This window comes from Cydia strobilella, chromosome 2 (assembly GCF_947568885.1).
Source record: "Cydia strobilella chromosome 2, ilCydStro3.1, whole genome shotgun sequence".
NCBI lineage: Eukaryota > Metazoa > Arthropoda > Insecta > Lepidoptera > Tortricidae > Cydia > Cydia strobilella.
The window spans coordinates 63,506-88,355 of record NC_086042.1 but is presented as its reverse complement, the minus strand read 5'-3'; the positions used below and the strand labels follow the sequence as shown (position 1 = coordinate 88,355).

The following is a 24,850-nucleotide window of genomic DNA, read 5'->3' as shown; positions in this document are numbered from 1 at the left end:
GTCATCAGGAGGAACGTATTATTAAAGATATACGTTCGGGAAGGTTCCTATACAGTGGTGACGTCACAAATGTTACACTACTCATTATACTATTCTATATAAATTATAGAATATAAAGTTTGATACATATTCACTGTCACCATTACTAGTGCTGTGTCGATGAATTTCAAACGCGAATGCTGACGCTGTCCCTATAGTATAGTTAGTTATCTCCATTAACTTCGAGCACGACTAGCACGAGCAACGTCGAGATTCTGTTTTTGTTTTCACAACAGAGGTCGTTCTGATCGTAATGGTCTAACCGCTAACGTGTATTGTATGTTACACCATGTACATGTTGTCTGTTGTAATTTGACACAATGCACTACTGAAATTCATCAACACGTACCAACGATACACTATTAGTCTATTAAATACATATAACACAGACGATTACATTTGAGACACGAATACACTGCATATATTATCATCAATACGAATTTTAAATTCAAATTTCCGAAAAGTTTGTAAAATTTTGATCACCAAGTTTACATTAGTTTAAAACGATCTAAAGTTTCACACTCGGACAACCGGACGCCGGACGCCGGACGCCGGGCCTCACTCGCCCCGGTGTCCGGTTGCGGCGCCCGCAAGAAAACGGGAGGTCGTCAACGGCGACTACAGAGAGTCAAGTCGAGAGAAAAACCAGTCAAGTATCCATTCTGTGCACAATGTGGAGTGGCGTGGCGCTGGCGTGGCGCTGGCGTGGCGCTGGCGTGGCGGCCGCTAGTCCGCGGTGAGGTAGAGGCGGCGGGCGCGGCCGCGCGAGGCTCAGCGCACCGCTCCCGCCGCGGCCACCGCTCCCGACACCACCCCGCCACCGCTCCCGCCCCCGCCCCCGACCCCGCCCCCCTCCAGGTGCTCCTCGTGCGCCGCCACGATCGCGCCCACTATCGCCATCTCGATGTCCGCGCCTGCAACGACACGCAACGTCAACGGTTGCCGTCCTCTGTGATCTATGAGGAGACTGTGGAGAATGTTGGCATCGTTGTGAACTCACCGGCGAGCAGGTCGCTGCGGCTGAGCACGATCTCCTGCGTGTCGCTCTTGGTGACGAGCAGCACGCGCGTCTGCCGCGTCTGCAGCAGGTTGGCCACCACGATCTGCGACAACACAACGCCGATATAAGATCACCTTTTCTTTACTACATAACTATTTTCGACATCTCTAAACTTATTTCAAACGGCACGCACCGCAAATTCTGAAGCTAAAATGAATGATGAAAACGAAACCGTCTTGCCTCGGCTTTCTGGGCTTAGGATTATGGTTTCGTCATGTCTGTATGTCAGAACCGCATGTATCAGAAACTAATAAGCTAATGCAGTCACAAATGCCGCACGGAAACACTCTTTTGTCTGTATTTTTTGTGTCCTGCCTTTTCCGTTATAGTACGAAGAGATGTATCTCTATTCCTTCATTGTATTTAGTTCGCTCATTTTCTAATTAAATAGTTATCAAAAGCTAGTAAAGAGCCGTTAATGGGATGGGAATGACCGTTTAGGAGACAATAGACAGGAACAAGCTAATACTACATATTAGTTAGACGTGGTAGTGTGGTGGTGGTGGTAGTGTTTACCTTGTGCTTGTACTTGTCGAGCGCGGCCTTGGCCTTGGGCACGAGCAGCGCCTCGTCGGTCTCCAGCTTGAAGGAGACGACGAAGGCGCGCGGCACCCACAGCGACACCAGCGGCGCCAGCATCTTCGGCACCAGCTGCAGCTGGATCACCGGCGCGCTGCCGTCCGACTGCATCTTGTGCGTCGGCTGCACAACACAAACAATACGATAAGATATTACATAGCGACACCAGAGCGGCGCCAGCATACTTGACAAGAACATGTACCTATAACGACAAAGGAAACGTACCTATTTACGTGATTGGCCGCGCTTGAAAACCGCTTCAAGCTAGGCGAACCGGTAAACACAACAGAAAGGAAAGCGGTTATTCGGGTATGTGGAGACTGAAGTGGAGTGGAGTGGACTCACCATGACCTCCTTCGGGATGTAGAAGTCGGAGACGGCGGCGGCGAGGTAGAGCAGCGCCCGGGGCCCGAGCGGCGCCAGGCACTCGGCGGCGGCGCGCAGCAGCCAGAAGTAGTCGGAGACGGTGGTGAAGTGCACGGCCAGCAGCGCGCCCGCCGCGCGCGCCGCCTGGTGGCGCGCCAGCACCGGCGCCAGCACGTCCACCGAGTCCGCGCGCACCGCGATCGACGTGCTGGGCCCGCGCTCCGTCAGCTCCAGCATGTCCAGCAGCTTCAGCGCGCTGAAGCGCCGAGTGAACGGCTCCAGGCTCTTGTGCCTGAGACGAAACGACGCGACGGTCAAACTTTACATCGAAACACGACGTACGTGTACCTATGTGTGCCGATATCTTTCACAATACCTACTACCCTTATCGCATATAATTCATTTTCTATTTAAACGTGAAAACTTGATCAGTTTGCATTCATAAACACACAGTAGACACTATTATTTACCTATATACCTATGTGAGAAACTCTTGAAATAGATCTGGGAGCAAGACACAGAAGAACAAATGAAAAAACGTGTGACACTACCTACCTATAGAGTTTGTGAGCTTGGGGTGGTTGTTGTTAGATAAATGAAAAGATAAACGTTCTAAAGATGCAATAGAATAGGCCAAGCCTTGATTATTAAACTACCTAGTAAAGGTAGGGCTTAGAGGCTTTTGCTGAGATCTGATAACTTTTTTACAATAAAAGCTAGTGAGTCTTGGCCACCAAATTTACATAAAAATGTTTTTGGTGGGATGGACTGGGACTGGAGCTTATTTTATTTTATTTTATTTTATTTTGGTACATGGAAAACCAACAGCGCTAAACATATCAACAAACTACAATAGAATTAGATAGCCAATTATAGGTTTTCACTTATAGAAACGGAATAAAATATAACAAGCTTATTGCCCAACTTAATTACACATGTACAAGTTCATACAGCACAAGAACAGAGGATCGATATGAATATGATCGATTATTACAAAAAAATAAGTAGAAAAGAAGGTAAAATCTGTTAGGTAGTACATTTAGCCACAGTACATTAGCCCTGACCGGCGCCAGAATCACTGTCACCCATAAAGTATCTAATTAATTTTTTTTTTTTTTTTTTTTTATTTAGGAAACAAACAGTCACATACAGATAAGTTTAAACTTGCAGATATACAATAAGACCTATAGTTCCATTAATTATAACATACTGATATTGATAACAAGTAGAAACAGGGCTTGTTCGGCACTGCCTATAAATAGGAAGATACACAGAAGTAACAATTGGATACACAACTAATAAAGTACCTAAGTATCAAACATGCTTACAAACATACATACGTTACATAAGACTATAGAACAATTACAATTTTTTTTTTTTTTTAAAGCAATTTTTTATTATTGATATGCTATCACTAAATATGTCGATATTACAATGTATAAAAGCTTTATTTAAGCTCATGCTTGCCCTGCATAAGAAACTGTTTTTTCTATACCTAGTAATAGCTTGGTAATTACTGATGGTGATGGGAGGAAAATGCCTAAGCGTCCTTGACGGAACATTAAAAGAGATCTTATTAAGCAAATTTGGACAATCTACATTACCTTTAATAAATACATGAAACAATCCAACAATAGATAAACGCGGATAGTTATCATATTACCTGTGCATGAAGATGACCGCGTAGCCATGCTCGAGGAAGTACTCGGCGGAGGCGGCGCCGCGCGTGCCTGCGCTGAAGTTGTCGACGAAGCGCACCGTGTTGTGCTCCAGCGGCACCGTGGTCCCGCCCGACGTCACCAGCGCGATGCGCGTGCCCTGCCGCGCGTGCCGCGAGCAGAACTCCTTCAGCAGCGACCGGTTGTCCTCGAAGTCCGTCGGCGGCAGGTGCAGCGCGAAGAACTCCTCCCAGCTGCTGCCGTGCGCCATCACGCTACCTACTGCATGCGCACTGCAACAACACAACACGCACACTTGCACGAGTGCACTTCCAAAACTAGCAACCGTCACAGAAACTGTCGTGTTTTTCAACACGAACAATTTAATACCTTCTGCAAATATGGCAAGCACAAAGCGAGGCAACAGCAGATGTGTGTTGGTTCCAAAATTAGTGCAGCAGATAGATGCCAATATTTTGTTCAATTTTGATTAGGGCAACAGTGGGCCTTCACATCCCTTGCTGCCTTGCAATTGGTCCTTGTGCTTGCACTCGCATAATTAACAAACAGATAGGAGCGGGTCTGCTATGAAGGTAAGAGCGGCGAAAAGTGGCGCGACGCGCCGCGACGTGGTAGCGACGGAGCGGAGTGATTGTGACGTATAATAATAATCCGGTTGTAACCAGATAGGGATTTCATTACAGGGATTTGCCGTCGTAGGGCCTCTGTTATTCGGCTCCCGAGGCCCGCCTCCTTGAGCACGTCTCTATTGTTTCCCATAAAGTTTTAAGTCATAATGTATTGTTTGTCCGCATTTTCGTTAGTCATAATTTGGTTTCAAATATTCTATACTTATATAGAGCCAAGTGGCGGAAAAGAGGGGAGGCCCAGCAGTGGGACACACTAACAAGCAAAAAAAAAAAACAAAAAAAAAAATAGGACAAGGTGTATCTCGTGAATCGTGAACCGTGATAACTAGACAGTTGAAATTTTCACAAATGATGTATTTCTGTTGCCGCTATAACAACAAATACTAAAAACAGAACAATATAAATATTTAAATGGGGCTCCCATACAACAAACGTGATTTTTTTTGCTGTTTTTTTGTCCGTAATGGTACGGAACCCTTCGTGCGCGAGTCCGACTCGCACTTGCCCGGTTTTTTATTAATGGCAGGTCAATCAGTTGTTTTAATATTTAAAAAAAAACAAACTAAAGATATCCAAACTGTGGTTTGAGGAATCAGGTTGGAATGCCAGATTCTCGGTACTGTAAAATCAAGAATTGTCCTACTTTGCTCCAATATTTGCTTAAGGAAATTTTAAATAATTATTAAATATTCAGATGATTTGAATATTAAGAAGAACATCTTATGTAACATATTTGATTGGTAAATCAACTTTTTGAAATGTTGTTTTATAGAAAACAAAGCTATAAATAAGGAGCAAGATATTGGTTATCAGTCATTGGTTGTGACTCCTGCTCGACCAAACTCTGCCAAGAATGTGCAGGCCTCTCACCAACAGAGGTGCGCGTGTTTGAGTTAAAAACAATCCAAAGAGTGGTTCAATTCTTGTGCACGGACTGCAAAAAAACGATGCGCGAGCTCCCAAACATTCTGCAGTCTATACAACAGCTCCAAAAACAGGTCGAAGATTTGAAAAGGCGCAATGACATTGCGAGCCGGGAAGAGGTCATTCAAGAGTTGATTGAGCGGAAAAAACGGGCCAAAAATGTCATTGTCTTCAATGTACCTGAAAGTTCGTCTAACCAACCGGAAGAAAGGAACCAGCATGATGTGCGAGAATGTGAAAAAATTGTAGCCACTATAACCGGGGAGGTCAACATGTCCGGGGTCAAGGTCGTGCGTCTCGGACGCCCAGGTAACAGTTCACCCAGACCGAGACCAACCAAAATCATATTTAACAACAAATACGACGCACTGAAGATTCTTAAAAACAAAGGCAGGCACTCTAATGGCAAGAACATCAAGTCTGACCAAACACCTTCACAACAAGAATACCTAAAAATTCTACGCACAGAATTGGAGGAACGCACCAATGAAGGAGAGGAAAACCTTACAATTAAATTCATAAACGGTTGCCCTAAAATAATAACTTCATCAAAAAACCAAGCCACCCAACAATAACACCAAAACAAACAACAACATGCAAACAAAACAATACAATTCTACCTATCTTAGACAATATCATTATATACACTAACCTAGGCTCGTTACAACCTAAATTCGACCTACTTCATACTCGTGTTCTTACATGCAAACCCAAGCCGATAATCATAGCTGTGACTGAAACATGGTTAAATGTGAATATACCCAATAACTTAGTGAGTATTCCGGGTTATGATCTATACAGGAAGGACCGGGTTGACAGAAGAGGCGGAGGCATCGCTGTGTATGTTGCTCAGGAGGTATGTGGATTACAAATACTAGCTAAAGTAAATACCAGCTACTCTTCTCTCCAGTCTATTGACACGCTATGGTTAGATATAAATTTAAACCAATACAAATTCTTATTTGCATGCATCTATCGACCAGAAGATTCTTGTATAAATGAAGAAAAAATGTTGATAAGTGAGATATCCTCTGCGTCCACATCGTGTAACGTCATCATTACTGGAGATTTTAATTACCGTGAGATAACCTGGCCATTAGCAAACATTCAACATAGCGACAATAGAAGAGAGTATATGTTTGAGGAAATGTTCGTACAAAGCAATCTGTATCAATTGGTCCAAAAACCCACTCGACACAGAGAAGGCAACCGGTCTTCCCTTATTGATCTGGTCATGACGAACGACGAAAACCTTATTACAGCTGTTAAACACCAACCGCCTGTGGGCAAATCCGATCATGATTTCTTGCTACTGTCAATGCAAATAGAAAACAATAATACATTAAGTAAAAGTATAAAATCGAACAGGAAAAACTACTTCAAAACAGACACAGAGAGTGTAGACTCGGCCTTATATGAACGCAATCTTTTAAATTTAGTAAGCACACATAATACAACTAACTGCAAATGGGAAGCATTTGAATCCACCTTCCTCGAGGTGGCCAACAAGCACACACCGAACGTGAGGCCACCGCGCAAACCACCACTGAAACCTTGGATTGACAAGAATATAAAACAAAAAATACAGGACAAACGAAAGGCATGGGACAAATATGTACTTACAGGATGCAGAGATGATTACAAGCACTACAGAACACTTAATAATGCACTTTTAAGTTTAACTAGGCAGTCTAGAACTGAGTATGAAAGCCTCGGACCTAAGGCGTTTTACGCCTACATTAGAAAACAACTAAGCACAAAAGTTTCAGTTCCCCGTGTTATGCATGATGGAGACAAGACAGTAACAAGTGAGGTTGACATTGCGAATGCCCTCGCCAAACGTTTTGAAAGTAACTATGTTAAGGAGCCACACGACACGGTACCACCTATTGCATGCCCTCGTATCCAGGAATCCTTATGTGACGTCACTATTTCGGAAGATAAAGTTTGGAACAAATTGAAGAAGCTACGTGAAGACACTTCCATGGGCCCCGACGGAATCCCAGCAGTCTTGCTAAAGAAATGTAAAGCTATTCTACCATCTCTTACGCATATAATGAAGGAGTCATTTCACACATCAAGCGTGCCGCAAAAGTGGAGGAACGCTTTAGTGACACCTATCTACAAAAAGGGAGACAAACTTAACCCCAGCAACTACAGACCAATCAGTCTAACTTGTCTAGCAGTTAAGCTAATGGAGGCTATTATAAACGACGAAATAAGGCTATTCCTAGATAGGAATCATATAATTGTCGACCAACAACATGGCTTTATGAAGAGAAGATCCACTGTCACTAACCTACTAGGATGTGTCAAGGTCTGGTCTAGCCATCTGGATAAGGCAGAACCAATCGACGTGATATACCTGGACTATGAAAAAGCTTTTGACAGAGTGCCCCATCATAGACTCCTGGCCAAACTCGAGCACTTTGGCATAAGAGGAAAGCTTCTACAATGGATAGGATCATTTCTAAGCGACAGAAAATTTAGAGTACGTATCGCTGACAGTGTTTCTGACGAATTTGATGTCTGGAGCGGCGTCCCACAGGGATCGGTCATCTCAACCACAATGTTCAGCATATTTGTTACCGACTTACAAACCACCATCGAATCCAACTTCAGCTTCTTTGCAGATGACTCTAAGCTTTTTGTAAACCCCATGATAGACCATAGTAAACTACAGTCAGATTTGAACCGAATTAGGGACTGGTGCCTAGACTGGCTTATAAACCTCAACGAATCTAAATGCACAGTCCTCCACATGCACAACAAAAACCCAAAGTTGCCATACACTTTAAACAGCGTAGCGTTAGCAGGAACCATGACCCAACAAGACCTGGGAGTCATAGTGTCTAATGATCTCAAGGGGAACCCCATATTTCACGAATAGTAAAAAAGGCTAACTCTATAATCTACATAATTAGAAAAGCTTTTCGTATCCTCACCACCGAAACAATGCTAAAGATAGACCTACATAAGACCAATTCTGGAATATGGCTTTCAGATATGGAATCCATACTTCAAAAAAGATATTGACATGATCGAGCGAGTGCAGCGTAGATTCACTAAAATTCCCGCACAACTAAAGTCACTTTCATACGAAGAAAGATTAGTCAAGCTGGGCCTGACAACACTGCAAAAAAGGCGTGAACGCGGCGACTTGATCGAAACGTTCAAAATAATTAACGGATATTACGACTGTCCAGAACTAAGCGATCTGTTCGCTCGAAACTCAAACACGCGCACAAGAGGACACAACCTTAAACTAATAACAACAAAGCACAAAACAAATATCGGCAAACACTTTATTGCAAACCGAGTAGTAAAGGCTTGGAACAAATTACCCTCAGAAGTTGTGAACTCTGCAAGTGTTAATCAATTTAAAAATAGACTAGACAAACTATGCTAACTGTGCTAAGTGAACTATGATTTAGACGTACCAGCATCAGCTGCCTGTCTAAAATGAAATAATAATAATAATAAGATACCCATTGTATGGGGTATTTTTGCTCCTACCTAGTTTACTTAGGGGTGCAAAGTTACCCCATTGTGCACAGCAATAGGTCCCACCTAAAAAAAAAGATTAATTTTATGACTAATGTAGCAATTCAAAATATATATATACAATTTCGTTTATCGGAGTATATAAATAATAATACAGAAATATTATTGTTGAATATTATTATTATTATTATAGCCTTTTCTTCCATATTCTTTCTTTTTGTTTAGTTTATGCATTTTTGAGCAAGTTATTTTATTTGTCTTTATGGATCCCTGGGTGAAGGCCTCCTCCAGTTTTTTCCAACTTTCTCTATCTTCTCCTGTCTCCATCCAGTATTTTCCGGCTATTTGGGTAATGTCTTCAGACCAGCGTTTCTTCTGCCTGCCTGTGGGGCGTTTTCCGTGCGGTCCCTTCCATTTCGTGGTTTGTATGGTCCATCTTTTGACTCTCATGAGGGCTTCCATTTATGTTTAAGAGCATGGGTAAGAGTGTTGGTTACCTTGGTTTTTTCTTTGATTCTTGCGTGTCTTATTTTGTATATTTTCTGCACCTGCAGCCCCATCATACTTCTCTCCATAGCTCTCTGCGTTGTTCTTATTTTCTCCTTCACTTTGTTGGTGTATACCCATGTTTGTGTGCCATAGACTAGACATGGCAGGAGACAGGTGTCACTCACCACTTTTTTTAATGTCAGGCTGTAGTCTCCCTTCAGAACTTCTTTCAGAGACCAGTACTTCTTCCGGGTTATAGCTGATCTTCTGTTGACCTGGTTTTCGAGAATATCACCTGTTTACCTCTAAATATATAGTATATTTCTGCCAGGTATATTTTGTCAACTGTACTTAATTAGGTTAATCTTAACAACCCTGAAAATATATTTGTGTACCTACAATAAAAAAAAATAAGTTTTTTTTACATACTCTATAGTCTCGTTACCAATGATTGATAACAGGCGTGATTATAGACTGAATGAGTAAAACAAAAAGTGATGACTAACAGTTATGAAAAGCCTATAATTGTTGAATATATTAGATGTTGTCCTTTATTTTGAATTGGAGCATAAGCAGGGGGGTGTCACTGCGCAGTTTAGGTATAGTTGGCCGGTGCACCGCCCGGGAAGGTGTATGGCAGTGGGCTGCCGCTCGGCTCGCACGATAGTCGTGTCACGTGGCGCTCGCGCAAAATTGTAAATACGCAATGGCTTCGAAACCTAAATCGCGATCTAATCTGTATAAAAGATAATGTTCTGTTTACGGATATCTGAATAAACAGAAGAACAAGGAAGCAGAAAACACATTTTTTTAAAATTCCGGACTATATTGACCGACATATTTTCAAAGGAATAATACTTCTAGGGATCTCTTATAGGGATAAGTCCGCCTTTGTACATTGTATATATTTTTGTTCTTTTATTGTGTTTGTAATCTGTCTTATGTACAATAAAGTGTTTACATACATACATACATACTTCTTTGGCATACCTACTTCCGTGAGAATCAGACATACTATCTCCGGCTAAAAAATTTATGTTTACAGAATCAACGTTTGTAATTCCTACATATTTATCTTAAAAATAATAAATCTGTATAGGTATAGGTACAAAAACTTGTCAAGTGACAACCCTGTGCCGACACTCGCAGCTCGGTCATGAAACTGCGGGGCGCAAAGAAGATTCACGGTTCGTGCGCGGTTATAAGTTTCAATTTTGCTTGCAGGCAGCGAGTGTAGGTATAATTTTATACCTAAATCTGGCTTTTGTGAAGGAGTGAATTTTCTGTATGGTAGTACTATTAGTTATTCTGTGCCATAAGGAGCAAAGTAGGACCATTTTTGGTAACAAACAAACACGATTCCTTCATGCAAAACAAATACTGTTTACTTACAGTAACGCGTTTGAGTGAGATGTTGGATCTTATTCTAATTGCAATTACTGTCTTTGGAATGTAATTTATCTAGCTATTATATATATATTACTATTGTATTTTAGGAATAAGTCTATTGTATACCCTAAACCGGTTGATTGTGACACTTACTATTATAAGATACTATTGTAACATCTGTATACTGACATGCACAATCTGACAATAAATGATTACTTACTTACTTACTAAAACATACACTCTACAAGTCCATCTTTAAACTGAATGCTGATTTGCAATGCAACCAAATTCAAAACATTACACCGCCTGCTAATAAAGATGAGCGATCTTATTTACACTCGAATTCGACTAAATAGTCAAAAATGTTCAACATTATTTTATGCAACACCTTAAACCGAGGAGACGTGAGACGTGTTGACGTCACGATCTCTTCCGAATAACCTCTACGAAGCGGTGTATCATAGTGAGCAAAAACTAATATTTACCAGCTGCTTTTATAGAAAAATCAATGCAGGCGCCGACCGACACCTGTTCACGCGCGGCGTTCCGTGATCCGTCGTGGCCCGTGGGGCGCGAGCCTGAGGCCTGGGAGCGAGCAGAGCACGGCCTAGCCTACGCGACTTACGGCTGATAGCGACTGCGGTGTCCTTGGACGTCGCTCGGCGTCAGCCGGCAGCCGCTCGACCTTTACACTCCGCTTTTAATAAGAGATGTTGGAAGAACGCGCTATCAATCGTTATCACGACGACCTGACACTTGTTTGACAGCTGCTGACGCGTTTACGGGGTAAGATACTTTTACAAAAATGTGAAGCAATCTTCATAAACTTGCTACTGAATTAATAACCTTGAAATTGTATATTAAAGTTCAAATTGGCTGTGACGTATACGGGACAACAGGGATCGGAACCGGTTTCCAAAAACCATTTGATATCGTTCTTAAACCGTTATTAATTTCGTTCGTACGAATACCGGTTTATTACGGTAATGTTCTTTGTAAAAGAACAAAATAATTTCGGTTCAAGAAGAACGAAACCGCTATTAATTCCGTTCTTTGAAATATCGGTTTATTACAAGAACGTTACATGAAAGAACAAAATTATTTCGGTAACCGATATTCCAGAAGAACGGAATTATAACGTTCTCAAAACCATCGTACTTAAGCCCGTCACAGAAGGAGCGATAATATATGGTAAAATATCTTATGGTAAAAGGCATCTTACGACATCTTTTACGTACTATTTGACAGAGTCCACACAAGAAGCTATAATATGTATATGTCGGCGGCAGATCGTTAAACCGGGCATATCGAGATATTCCTAGGCATATCATGAAACGCCGCCATTTCGCGATCTGACTAGCGACTACCGGCCATATCGTTCAAACCTCAACGTTTGACGATTTGCCCGGCGACGTTTAGGCATATCAAATAAGTAGGGTGTGATATTCCCAGGCAGATCATGAAACGCCGGCATTGCATGATCTGCCTAGCGACCACCAGCCATATCGTGCAAACTTCAAGGTGTGATATTCCTAGGAAGATCGTCGCATCGAAATTGCCGTTAAGTTGTGCGAGTGTGGAATCATACGTCATCTCCGCGAAGACGCGCCGCGATTTACGCACATAGTCTGGAGGGGGTTTTACCAATACACAATTTTCACAAAAGATACGTAAAGCTGGTCAAGCAAATCTTGTCAGTAGAAAAAGGCGCGAAATTCAAATTTTCTATGGGACGATATCCCTTCGCGCCTACATTTTTTAAATTTGCCGCCTTTTTCTACTGACAAGATTTGCTTGACCAGCTATACCTACGATATTCCTTCGCGCCTACATTTTTTAAATTTGCTCTGCACTAATGGGTACGATCTGGCAACACTGGCGGACGCAGCGCCACATAGAATGCAGCGCCACCAGTGGTAAAAAATGCAATTATTTTACGATGCGCCCGGTATGAAGCTAGGAATTTCGACGAATACAATTGCTCCTATCGATCTGCCGCCTCTTTTGTAAGGCATATCGTGATATGCCTGGGTTAATCTTAGTCAGATCATGAAATGGCGGCGTTTCATGATATGCCTAGGAATATCACCCCTTCACGGCGATTTCGCAATTTGGTTTGCGGCAAAATGGCGGAAAAGCATCAGCTGATCGAGTTTAACTGTTAGTTTATCTACGGCATCATATGTGATTTAGCTGTTTTTCCATTTTGATTTGTTGTAAAACCGTAAAATATAGTCGCTTAATACAATATAATTCTAATTTATAATTGATATTTATCTTTCCACTTGAAACCCTTGAAGATTGCATGATATGGCTAGTTGTCGGTAGTCAGATCACGAAATGCCGGCGTTTCATGTTATTTTACGATGCGCCCGGTATGAAGCTAGGAATATCAACGAATAAGATAAGATAAGATAAGATAAAAATCAATTTATTCAAGTAGGATCTGTTGGATCACTTTTGCATCGTCAAAAATCTACATATTATCTTACACGAAATTAATACTAAACTAGAAATAAAGCATGCATACGCATAAAGTGCGATTACCTAATGGTAGTTACATAAAAATTATACATACCTACTTGTTGGCTGAATCAGCATTTTGCATCGTCAAAAACAAAATTATAAGCACAATAATCAAATTCTAACAATAATAGGTATATAATAAATTTACAATAATTTCCAAAACAGACAAAAAAAGAAGTTTTAGGTAGTTACATTAAACAGTTATTTAAAGGTCTAATTTATATAAAAATAATTAATTATTAAGCTTCATGCAGTCGTTCTTGTTTTGATTCAATTTAGGCCAAGCAGTTTGAATGCAATTGGTATGATCGATCTGCCGCCTCTTTTATTAGGCAGATCGTGATATGCCTGGGTTATTCTTAGTCAGATCGTGAAAGGGCGGCGTTTCATGATATGCCTAGGAATATCTCGATATGCCCGATTTTACGATCTGCCGCCGACATATACATAGCGAGGCATCTTAAAAGTCCCCGGCAAGCTCGACCGAATTTCACGTTCCCATACAAACGGAGTTTCGTTCTCATTTTAAAACTACGTGTCGGATTGTAATGAAACTTTGCACATACAATGATATGAGGTATATCTAGGTCTATAAATACCACACACATACACACACACACACACACACACACACACACACACACACACACACACACACACACACACACACACACACACACACACACAAATACCAAAGACAAAATTCAGGGAAATTAGCTGAAATTACGGCATTATTATTGGAAGACCTTTTTTCAATTGGAAATATTGACATATGTACGTTATGGACCAAAGTTATTTTTCATCTAAAACAAAGGATTTACTTTAACTATGCCAGTCCCCTTTATTATATTATATTATTTTTCCCAAACATACTCCAAAATGTATGCGTTAATGTCACGAAATGAAGACATGAAGTTGCTCATTTATGGCTCTTTACATTACTTCTTGACCTAGGCCAAGTAGAGTTAGTATGAAACGTACATTATTGTCCGCTGCTCTAACTTTTTAAATTTGCTCAATAAGATTAGACTGACAAAGTAAAATTACATACAGCCAACGACCACCCTCTCTGTAAGCATACCTGCGACATTAGAATTAAAAAAACAAATTCTATGGTATTATATTTATAAGCGGTTAAACATGCTAAAAAAACAAAAAAAAAACTTTACAGGGCTGTATCTCCCAAACCATGCGTCGTAGCGCAAAAATAATAAAATTTCCGTTCCCCTCTAGGTGACCCTTGATTTATATTTGAAAAAAAAAAAGAAAAAAATAACATTTTTTTTATAGGGCTGTATCTCCTAAACCATGCGTCGTAGCGCAAAAATAATAAAATTTTCGTTCCCCTTTATGTAACGCCTAAGTAATATACAAAAACCACAATGAAAATCAAAAAAGAAAAAAAAAATAAAAAAAAAACTTTATAAGGCTGTATCTCCTAAACCATGCGTCGTAGCGAAAAAATAATAAAATTTTCGTTCTCCTCTAGGTGACCCTTGATTTATATATGAAAAAAAAAAACCAAAAAAACAAAAAAAAACTTTACAGGGCTGTATCTCCTAAACCATGCGTCGTAGCGAAAAAATAATAAAATTTTCGTTCCCCTCTAGGTGACCCTTGATTTATATAAAAAAAAAAACCCGAAAAAACAAAAAAAAAAACAAAAATTTTTTTATAGGGCTGTATCCCCTAAACCATGCGTCGTAGCGCAAAAATAATAAAATTTTCGTTCCCCTTTATGGAATCCCTAAGTAATATACAAAAAACACAATGAAAATAAAAAAACAAAAAAAATAACAAAAAAAAACTTTATAGGGCTGTATCTCCTAAACCATGCGTCGTAGCGAAGAAATAATAAAATTTTCGCTCCCGTCTAGCTGACCCTTGATTTATATTTGAAAAGAAAACCCGAAAAAACAAAAAAAAAACAATTTTTTTTTTATAGGGTTGTATCTCCTAAACCATGCGTCGTAGCGCAAAAATGATAAAATTTTCGTTCCCCTATATGAAATCCCTAAGTAATATACAAAAAACAATGAAAAAAAAACAAAACAAAAAAAACTTTATGGGGCTGTATCACCTAAACCATGCGTCGTAGCGAAAAAATAATAAAATTTTCGTTCCCCTGCTGCAGGTGACCCTTGATTTATATTTGAAAAAAAAAAACCGAAAAAACAAAAAAAACAAAAAAAAATTTTTATAGGGCTGTATCTCCTAAACCTACGCTGCTACGTAGCGCAAAAATAATAAAATTTTCGTTCCCCTTTATGAAACCCCTAAGTAATATACAAAAAACACAATGAAAATAAAAATAAAAACAAAAAAAAATAACAATAAAAAACTTTATAGGGCTGTATCTCCTAAACCATGCGTCGTAGCGCAAAAATAATAAAATTTTCGTTCCTCCTCGATACTCCACGCACTAAATAACCTATCACGTTACGACATGAAACAATCATCATCATCATCATCATCATGTTTGTATTATTATTTCATTGCATGTTTGAGAAAAGCACTATACATACCTCGGCGTGATAAGGGGTTGGCGGCCTCATAACTATCTGGCCTCACTACGTTCGGCCGTCTTTTCTATTCGGCCGGCAACCACTTACTTCACGGCCTCTGTAGTAACGTACTATTATTTAATGTACATTGGCAGTGTTTGCTTAGCCACTAGCACTTACTCCTTCGCCGTAATGTCACTCAAAACAATAAATAATGTCCGTAATAAGTATTAACAGATAGATATAACTCCGTAATAGACGAATACAGTCAAAGTTGTAAGTACTTAACTTTCCTGCTACCCAAAGGTTGTCTGGAAGAGATCGCTTTTCTTTTTAGCGATAAGCCCGCCTGTTGTTACCTAATAGTCTTAAGCTTGTATTTCGCTTTCTGTGTATTTTTAACTTTATGGTGCACAATAAAGAATATTTACTTACTTACTTACAGTGTAAGGAAAAAACGTGCTCGAAAATCACGAAAATTTGATTCTCGATCAGATGGCGCCACTACCTTAGGCCTACTCTCGTATAGAGGGCGTTGCCGGTTTCGTTTGTTATTTAACAATTTTAACACATGCCAGTGATTGAACATGGGTCAAAATAATAAAAATAATTAATGCAAATAAAAAAAATCATTTATCCATATTTCAATACATTTTAACGTATTTTTATAAATCTTCATTTTTAGTTTTAAAGTGTGTCGATAGATGGCAGTGAATTTACTGTGGTTACAAAATTTACTACGACAGTACCGCTCTATCTTATTATATCCTCTTTGGTATTAAGTATCAAACTTAGTTAATAAACGGTGATTGCAGTTTGCAATATAATTTTACATTTGCAATTTCGATGTCTATGGCGGGTACATTGTTTACACACCAACGGTATTAATCTTTCAAAGACATGAGCTGGAATGACTTGCCGAAGAAAAAAAAATATCCTTAAAAATTTAGAAAAAAGATAATGCCCCACCGGGGTTTGAACCTTCGCCCATACGATCGCTAGTCCGACTTTGTAGTCTTTGTACCGCTGAGCCGTCAGTGCTATTGGTCAGACGCGCGAATTTATTCACTACTACTCAGCGGCGTCCACCGGGCGAATCACGCAATGCATACAAATATGAACTCCATTACTTACTAAATACGACATAACAGCGGAAAAAATACGTAGGTACTTTGGCGTTTAGGCTGCGGCTGGCGGAAAACCGTTATTATTTCGTTCCCGAGAACGAAATTCAATCGTTCGTTCCCAAAACCATTTCAAACTACCGTAACCGAAACCGAAAACGTTATTCGAAGAACGGATCATTTCGTATAAACCTTTCAGATAAACCGGTTTAATTCCGTTCTTTGAGAACGGAATCGGCGAGCAAACGTTTGTTCCCAGAACCATTTAAAATACCGGTTTCTGAAACCAAGAACACTATTATAACGGTTTGGGGTCAATGTACGAAAACGGTTTAAAAATAATACCGGTTTCCGATCCCTGCGGGACAAGGCATTCGAAGGGTTAAACGGAGTAGAAGTCTGTGCGGAAAGAGGAGAGTCGTGGAATATATGGGGCCCATAGACTACTACCCCCTTATTCAAAAACGTCTACTAAAGTTGACAAACCGTTAATAATCGTTTGTCCCTTGCCATCATACCAATACGTCGGGAAGGGACAAACGAATATTAGCAGCTTGTCAAATGTAGTAGACGTTAATGAATAAGGGGGATTAGTTTGTCAAAAGACTGTTTCATTTTAAGCATAGACAGATAGTCTCATCTCATACTATCTTTGTCTTACACTAGTACTAGCACCCAAAAGAAAAGGAGGAGTATAGTTTTTTCTGTTCTTATTTTCTGCCAATTTGGTTTGACGTGGGTTTGACCAACTTATACAAGTTACAGATGTAATGTGCTTGTACTACTCGTATGTGTATTGCTCAAACTGTATGTCATTACATCTTAAAACTTTTTTGTAGTAGAAGAACTGGGTTGCGAGACTTGCATCTTTTTACATGTAATATTTTTGATGGGATTATAATTTCTTATAGTTCATTCATGCGTCAGTTCACTCATTACCTACTGCCGACAGTAGGTATAGGTACACAACACACGTAGTCACGTACAGTAAGCAGACGCCTTTAATCCCCCAGAACAGATACCGCGGCATATCATGCCGATACGGTAATCTGTAATAAATTTACTTATCCGTGTAAAGAGCGTTTAATGATCGAATGAAAATAATAATAACACAAAATACACGCTAGGCCGGCCTAAGCCCCTGTTAATATTACTCGCATTTCATTAGTCATTCAATACCACAATACAGGAGTTTGTTTTAGAGTAAATTAACTAGTTTTTTTTAACTATTTAGTTTAGTTAGTTAGTTTGTTTGTTTAGTTTAGTTTTATATATTTATATAAAGATAATAACTTAAGTATGAATGCCGCGTGAATATGTTTTAATTGATTGAACCCTGGAAGAAATGTGATGGGTCACGTGAGTCACGATCACGACACTCACGACAAAATCCTTAAAGTACCTTTAGAGGAAGCACTTGATACCACCGGTAAGTAGGGAAGGGTTGGAAGTACAAAAGTAACACAACACACTGTACTGTATGTATTAGCTGTATATATATACTTTCAACCAACACTTTACTTACAATTATTTACACTGTTATACTTACCATGTATAATTGATAACACTTGATAACACTCACTTCTTGTTTTTAAATTGAACTGATGACCCAGATGACCTGTTCCTTAATGTTCCTGAGACCAAATCCGCAAGAGATAAAAACTGGCCAAGTGCGGACTCGCGCACGAAGGGTGCCGTACCGTAGGTACCATTACGCAAAAAACGGCAAAAAAATCACGTTTGTTGTATGGGAGCCCCACTGAAATAGTTATTTTATTCTATTTTTAGTATTTGTTGTTATAGCGGCAACAGAAATACATCATCTGTGAAAATTTCAACTGTCTAGCTAGACAGAGTGATAGCAAAGATAGATATATTATATACTCATTGGTGATAGCTATCACGGTTCATGCGATACAGCCTGGTGACAGACGGACAGACAAACAGCGGAGTCTTAGTAATAGGGTCCCGTTTCTACCCTTTGGGTACGGAACCCTAAAAACTCAGCTTTGGGAACAGTGCCATCTTTTGACAGTTTTAGTTACTAATTTTCTTCATTAAAAAAATCGCTTAACTATGCCATGTCTAATATAAATGCAAACTATTATACTTATGTATATATACATGTTATTCTAAATAGTTTTAAAGATATTTTAGTGTTAATTGCCAACCACGATAAACAAATTAAATTTCCATAACCGCTACTACTAACGCCACCTATTGGTGCATTAAGTGAAACAGGAAGGTAAAGCAAAAAATATATTAAAACATGCAGTTTCAAAGGAATCGAATAATGGTACCATAATTTTTTTCTTTTTGGGTATTTAACAAAAACTTAAATTTTAAAACTTTGACGTCTTGTATTTTTTTACTATTCCGATATATTTATTAAGTTTTCGATGTATTGTGATAAATTGTTCATTTTTCTATCTATTTAACTAGATTTAGTTGCAAAATGTAACGTGTCAACAACCCTATTGAATCGTGTTAATGAGGGCTATCGTTTTTTTGCTCACCAGTTGGCGCCTCTGTTGATGGTGGTCCAAAAGACTATAGAACAGCTGTCAGTCATTGAAGTGACAAGTGACATTTGACATTTCGAACTATGGAAAAGACCACCATCTACACTAGCGCCCCTAGCGGCGAATTCATACGCGTTAGTCCTCATTGACAATGTACAGGTGTTAGCGCTTACAACTACCGGTGCGTGGCGCTGAGCAGCGCGGCGGCGCTGGCGTTCGCGTGCGTGTGCTACGGCGGCGGCATCCTCGTGCCGGCCGGCGCCTGCGAGCTGCGCGCCGCGCCCAAGCACCAGGCCGCCATGCTCGCCGCGCCCTTCGTCGGTGAGCCTCCTCACCTCACCTCACCTCACCTCACTCCATAGCACACACATCGACGTGACGCACTAGTGCACTCCCTACTGTAATAAAACCGGTGTACAATTCCACAAAGTTCCTTGTCAATATTGAAGATTTTCAACCATTAACCATACCTTCCAAGAGTTCCAAGGGATCGAGGATGGAGGATGACATGAGGTATATCTAGGTCTGTAATTAGTTTATATAGCTCTAGTTGATAAAACAAACGAAATAGACCAAAAACAAGTTTTGTATGAAATACTTAAATTCGATGTATTGTTTTAACTATGGTATCTTAAGCTACATAAACTAATTAGCTTGCCAGGGACTAATTAGCTTATGGAAACTGTAGGTCTATATGTCTGATTACCCTATATTGTAATAATTTATTACTATAAGAGACTGTTTGTTTCTAAATACTTCAAAGAAATAAAAAAATAAAATGTTAGTCTGTGACTGGTGAAGAATAAGACGTGATTGCGTTATTTGCCAGCGGGCGTGGTGGGGTCGGTGGTGTGGGGCTGGCTGGGAGACCGGCGCGGGCGGCGGCGCGTGCTGCTGGGCGCGCTGGGCGGCGCGGCGCTGACCAACGCGGCCGCCAGCCTCGCGCCCTCCTGGCAGCTGCTGCTGCTGCTGCAGTGCGCTACCACCTTCCTGTAAGTACCTACGAGTACTCTTTTAAATTATGAAACTCAACTAATCACTTTGCGATTCACATCTTAAATCATCATCACATTGGTGCCAAAATTTCAGATAAGTAAATTTCAGAAATCCGGTCCGACTGGTGATTGTGAACCTCAAACTCTGATTAAACCAGCAGGATTTTACGACATCCTCTTTGTGTTATCGAACAAACCATTAATGTTTGCAGAACGTGCCAAAATAATTCAATGCGTGTAAATTTCAGAGGGTCGGGAGTGTATCCGCTGGTGATGACGCTGCTGAGCGAGAGTGCGCCGCGAGCGAGCCGCGACCGCGCGCTGCTCGCCGTCGCCACCGTCATGCTGTGCTCGCAGGGCGTCATGGCAGGTAAGCCGTAAGCGTGTACACTAAACTACTCCGGCACCATGCACACTACTAAATGTCATGTGTAGAGTAACAGCTAAGGCTAACGACCCCTGTGCCTTGTATGCTCGCGCAGAAATTATTCTGTGAATATAATGTGAGTGTGATAAAATAGTTATTTGTTATACAAGGGTGCAAAGTTGTATTTTACCCGCGAGTGTGGAATTGAAACACAAGCAAGCGAAAGGATTTTATAGTTGAACCACGAGCGAAGCGAGTGGTTCTAAAATAGAATCCTGAGCGTAGCGAGTGTTTTAACACACGAGAAGTAAAATTCATTTGCACCCGTGTGCAACACAAAACTTTTCCCCTCACTATAGCGAGGAAAGTGCAACATCCACAGGCGTTAGATCATCTTCATCAACTGGAATCACTCATTTTTGTACGATATTATAACAAAAAACTGGAAATTGTGTACTTTTACGTGAGAAGTTTTTAAGTAAAATTTTTGTTGACAATGTTGACATTTCTGACGTATGAAATGTCAATGATGCGTTTTGAAATTGCATCGACTTAACTTGTGCGTTCAGAATTATATTTAACATAATTATAAAAAAACAAACGTTTATTATGGAATTTTAAGGTTTATGACTTAAAATCATTAAATAAAGTTAAATCTGGTATTTTTTATTAGATTCTCAAACCATTTATTTAATGGTAATTAATATCGAACGAACCATTATTATGAGCGTATTACGTTTTGTTATCTGTCAAGCTACTTAAACACGCTCCATCCAAGGTCAATTTACTTTCCTCACTAGTGGATAAAATGCGTTTTCCCCCGCTTGTTTTAAAGGATAAAAGACGGCTTTCTGAGCTAGTGAAGGGAAAATACAATTACCTCTACTATTTTAAACTAGCTCCCTTTTCTATTGGTTTTGATATTTTCAGGTTTAGCAATCCCCATCATACCCCTGACGTTCTCCTACTACGTCCCGGCCCTAAGCATCTACTGGAACTCGTGGCGGATGCTCATGTTGGCGTACTCGCTGCCGGCCATCGTCGCCGGGCTGGGAATATGGCTCTTCATCCAAGAGAGTCCCAAGTTCGTACTCAGCAAGGGCGACGAGGATGGTGCCATGAAAATTCTGAAATTTATTTATAAAATAAATAAAGTGGACGAGAAGCTTCAGGTGAGTCCTTGAAGCACGCTAGCGCAATTGATACAAGGCAGCATGGCAATGTTCTCATAAGAAGACCAAATTGATCTCCTAGATCAAACGGCTCGGTTCTATCTTCTATCGGTTATTCGCTCGCTGACTCGAAACAAACTAAGTATTCATCAAACTGACGTTTAGGTAAGTTACCAAAATACATGTATAAAGCAAGCTTTGCTCTTTGGTTGCAGGTGCAGGGGCTCTTTCTAGATTCCCAGGAGATGGCGACGGCGATGGCGGGGGCGGAGGCAGGGGCGGGTGAGGCGGCGGCGGCGGGGCGCGGGCGGGTCGCGGCGCTGTTCCGCGCGCCGCTGCGCAAGTACACCGCCATCTGCACGCTGCTCTTCATCGGCATGCAGTTGTACGTTACACGTTTCACTTGATAATCGGGTCGTTACATTGTAAAGTGTTAGAGTTCTTGGGGCGATGATAGCTTTAGCGCCATATTAGACATTAACCGTCGTTGATACCCGTTAACTTGACTGTCTAGACTTGAAATTACAGATAGTAACAGATTATAGGCCTAATAAATTGATATACATGCATGAGCGAGATTGAAGAGTTACTTTTTTAGTGTAGGAGCTTTTCTAATTTGGCTGCCGAAGATATCGAACCAGTTGACGAAGTTGCTGCAGACGGGCGAGGGCTCCGACATGACGCTCTGCGCCATCATCGAGAGCAGCCTGTATGCCGAGACGAGAGCACTCGCCGAGGTAAGTTTTCAAAAACCTGCGACACGATACAGACATCCCTTACAGCAGCCAACAGAAAACTGTTTTGACGATTGCCTTGTCTTGATTGTCTTGATTGTCCGTGCCCCCGCACTCTTTCGCACTCATGGGATGTTCATATACGTGATGGCTTCCCTTTCCCAGACTTCAGCTGTCTTTATGCGTAAGCATAAATTTTAGGTCTGTGAGCAAAACAAAGAGGCACGGCCGTACCATCCTTTTTGCGAAGCCATTCAGGCCATTTTCAACGTCCTGTAATTTTGTGCTGGCTAAAGCTAGAACCCTGAATTTTCAGTGACATACTTAATATTGGGAATATGGCTTATTCCCAATATTAAGTATTAAGTATATCAATACTTGTGACAGAAGACCCCGCTCATCAAGCAGCAAGTTAAGGGTTCATTATATGTATTAAAAATTAAAGATACTGATCCGGTTTTAACCACAGACCTAAAATTTATGCTTACGCGTTTTAACACCCCCTGGCACTGACTAAAATAACCGACTTGGTATCACGTTAGATTACATCTCAAAACTTTTTTGCAGCAGATGAATTGCGTTGCGAGACTTGCATCTATTTACGTGTAATGTTTTTGGTGGGATTATAATTAATTGACAGCCCGCCGGCGCCGCGAGTGGTGTCTCCTGCTCCATTAACGTGTCGGCACTGCTGATACTGCTGGCGGCGTGCAGTCTGCAGTTGATCGCTAACGGTGTGCTCAGTCTGGTAACTATATACTTACCTACTGTCTTTTATATCCCTTTATATCTATTTATTTTAAAGTTTTTTTACTAATGCCCCGGCCACGGAACGCACACTTCGATTCGAGCGTCATGAGCGCGCACGCTCGCCGATCGCTGTACATGTGTGGCATCAGCGTCGAACGTGCACGCTGCTGACACTCAGCGCGTGCGTTACGTGACCCTCAGGTGCACCATGCACTGTGCAGGCGGTGGGGCGCTACGGGCGGCGCGACTCGGTGACGGTGTTGGTGCTGGCGTGCGGCGCGAGCGGCGCGCTGGCGGCGGCGGGCGCGCCCGCGGCCGTCGGCGCCGCGCTCTACGCCGGCCTCGTCGTCGGCATCGTCGTCGTCGGGCCCTACACCGCCATCGCCGTCTCGCTCTTCCCCACGCACTTGAGGTAACTCCACACTCTTGAAGGGTATGGTAATATAACACTTGTCTACGTTCGCCAGTGGCGTGCCTAGAGTTTTGGAGTAGGGCAAGTTGAAATATATGTATTCCTAATAACGCCCAATCTTCACTCTTCGGACTCAATAACATCTGCTAGAGTGTGGAGGCGAGCTAATCGTAGCGTACTGAGGGCATACTATTACTAGACAGAACTTTACAAACATATCAGCAATTGCAATGTCTGAGAAATACACAATTCGGGTGTTGGTTTTGGCGCGGAAAAGATATCCCGTTTTTCCACGAAGTTTTATGGTTTTACCTTGCCTTCGTTGAGTAATACGTGGACGCATCTCATACCGTCACAAGGAACAACTTAATCCATTATTAATGCGTCGAAACCGGTTTTCACTCGATTAAGCAACAAACGACCAAAAATGGATGGTTAGATTAGATTATGAATCGGATAAACGTTTCAGGAGCCTAGCGGTGGGGCTAACGATGACGGGCGGGCGGCTGTGCGGCTTCTTCACCATCCAGCTCGCCAACTACCTACTCGGGCGCCACTGCCGGCTCGGCTTGCTGCTGTTCTCCGCCGTCTTCGCCAGTGAGTCCTCTTTAAAGCCCCTGAACTACGTGCAAGTAGCCAAGCTGCCAACCTGCTATTACAGCTCCTAATTAATAATTAGAAATCTATTGTTGTGATTATTCGACTTGCAGCTTCTGCGCTGCTGTTGCGCCTGCTGCCGAGCGACCGACGCCGGCGCCCGCGAGTGGCGATTGAGTCGGCGGATCCTAGTGGCGTCGCCTTGAAACCATTACGAGTAAACAAACCTACAACAGACTAATATGTTCTGCGCCAAGATAAAGTCTAGTTCTTTTTCCATAATTCTTCAGTGTTTTAAGACGAAATCAACAAAAATAAACATAAATAAATGAATATAAAATGAAATGAAAAGAAAGAAAGATTGTTATTATTTGATAATAAATAAGTAAACAGATATAATGGGTACTTTATTTGGTCCTTGTAAGTTTTTCTTAAAGAGGTACCTAACAACTTGTTTGAAAAATTAAAGTGATGATGATTATGATGAAG

At 41.1% G+C, this 24,850-nt stretch overlaps 2 protein-coding genes across 2 annotated transcripts; one reads left to right on the top strand and one right to left on the bottom strand.

Annotated features, from left to right (window-relative positions):
- Positions 1-810: 810 nt before the first annotated feature.
- LOC134749026 (phosphopantothenate--cysteine ligase) lies at positions 811-11,407 on the bottom strand. The gene is made up of 6 exons (XM_063683921.1): positions 11,284-11,407; positions 3,708-3,995; positions 2,024-2,336; positions 1,616-1,801; positions 1,040-1,142; positions 811-953 (listed from the first exon to the last, which is right to left on the bottom strand). The coding sequence occupies exons 2-6, from the start codon at positions 3,971-3,973 to the stop codon at positions 811-813; spliced, it is 1,011 nt and encodes a 336-aa protein (XP_063539991.1). The 5' UTR covers positions 3,974-3,995; positions 11,284-11,407.
- On the top strand, positions 11,354-24,602 carry LOC134749007 (organic cation transporter-like protein). Its single transcript, XM_063683899.1, has 11 exons — positions 11,354-11,444; positions 19,494-19,655; positions 20,164-20,326; positions 20,578-20,699; positions 21,627-21,868; positions 22,084-22,253; positions 22,467-22,605; positions 23,243-23,350; positions 23,574-23,764; positions 24,234-24,361; positions 24,475-24,602. Exons 2-11 carry the CDS (start codon positions 19,634-19,636, stop codon positions 24,600-24,602), a joined length of 1,413 nt encoding a protein of 470 aa, XP_063539969.1. The 5' UTR covers positions 11,354-11,444; positions 19,494-19,633.
- The last annotated feature ends 248 nt before the right edge of the window (positions 24,603-24,850 follow it).

Coding starts and splice junctions, on each gene's coding strand:
- LOC134749026 (XM_063683921.1), bottom strand. CDS start 3,973: ATGGCGCACGGCAGCAGCTGGGAGGAGTTCTTCGCGCTGCACCTGCCG. Junction 1,143..1,615: donor TCGACAAGTACAAGCACAAG/GTAAACACTACC, acceptor GTGTTGTCGCAG/ATCGTGGTGGCCAACCTGCT. Junction 954..1,039: donor CCGCAGCGACCTGCTCGCCG/GTGAGTTCACAA, acceptor GTGTCGTTGCAG/GCGCGGACATCGAGATGGCG.
- LOC134749007 (XM_063683899.1), top strand. CDS start 19,634: ATGCTCGCCGCGCCCTTCGTCG. Junction 22,606..23,242: donor AGACGAGAGCACTCGCCGAG/GTAAGTTTTCAA, acceptor ATTAATTGACAG/CCCGCCGGCGCCGCGAGTGG. Junction 23,765..24,233: donor CTCTTCCCCACGCACTTGAG/GTAACTCCACAC, acceptor TAAACGTTTCAG/GAGCCTAGCGGTGGGGCTAA.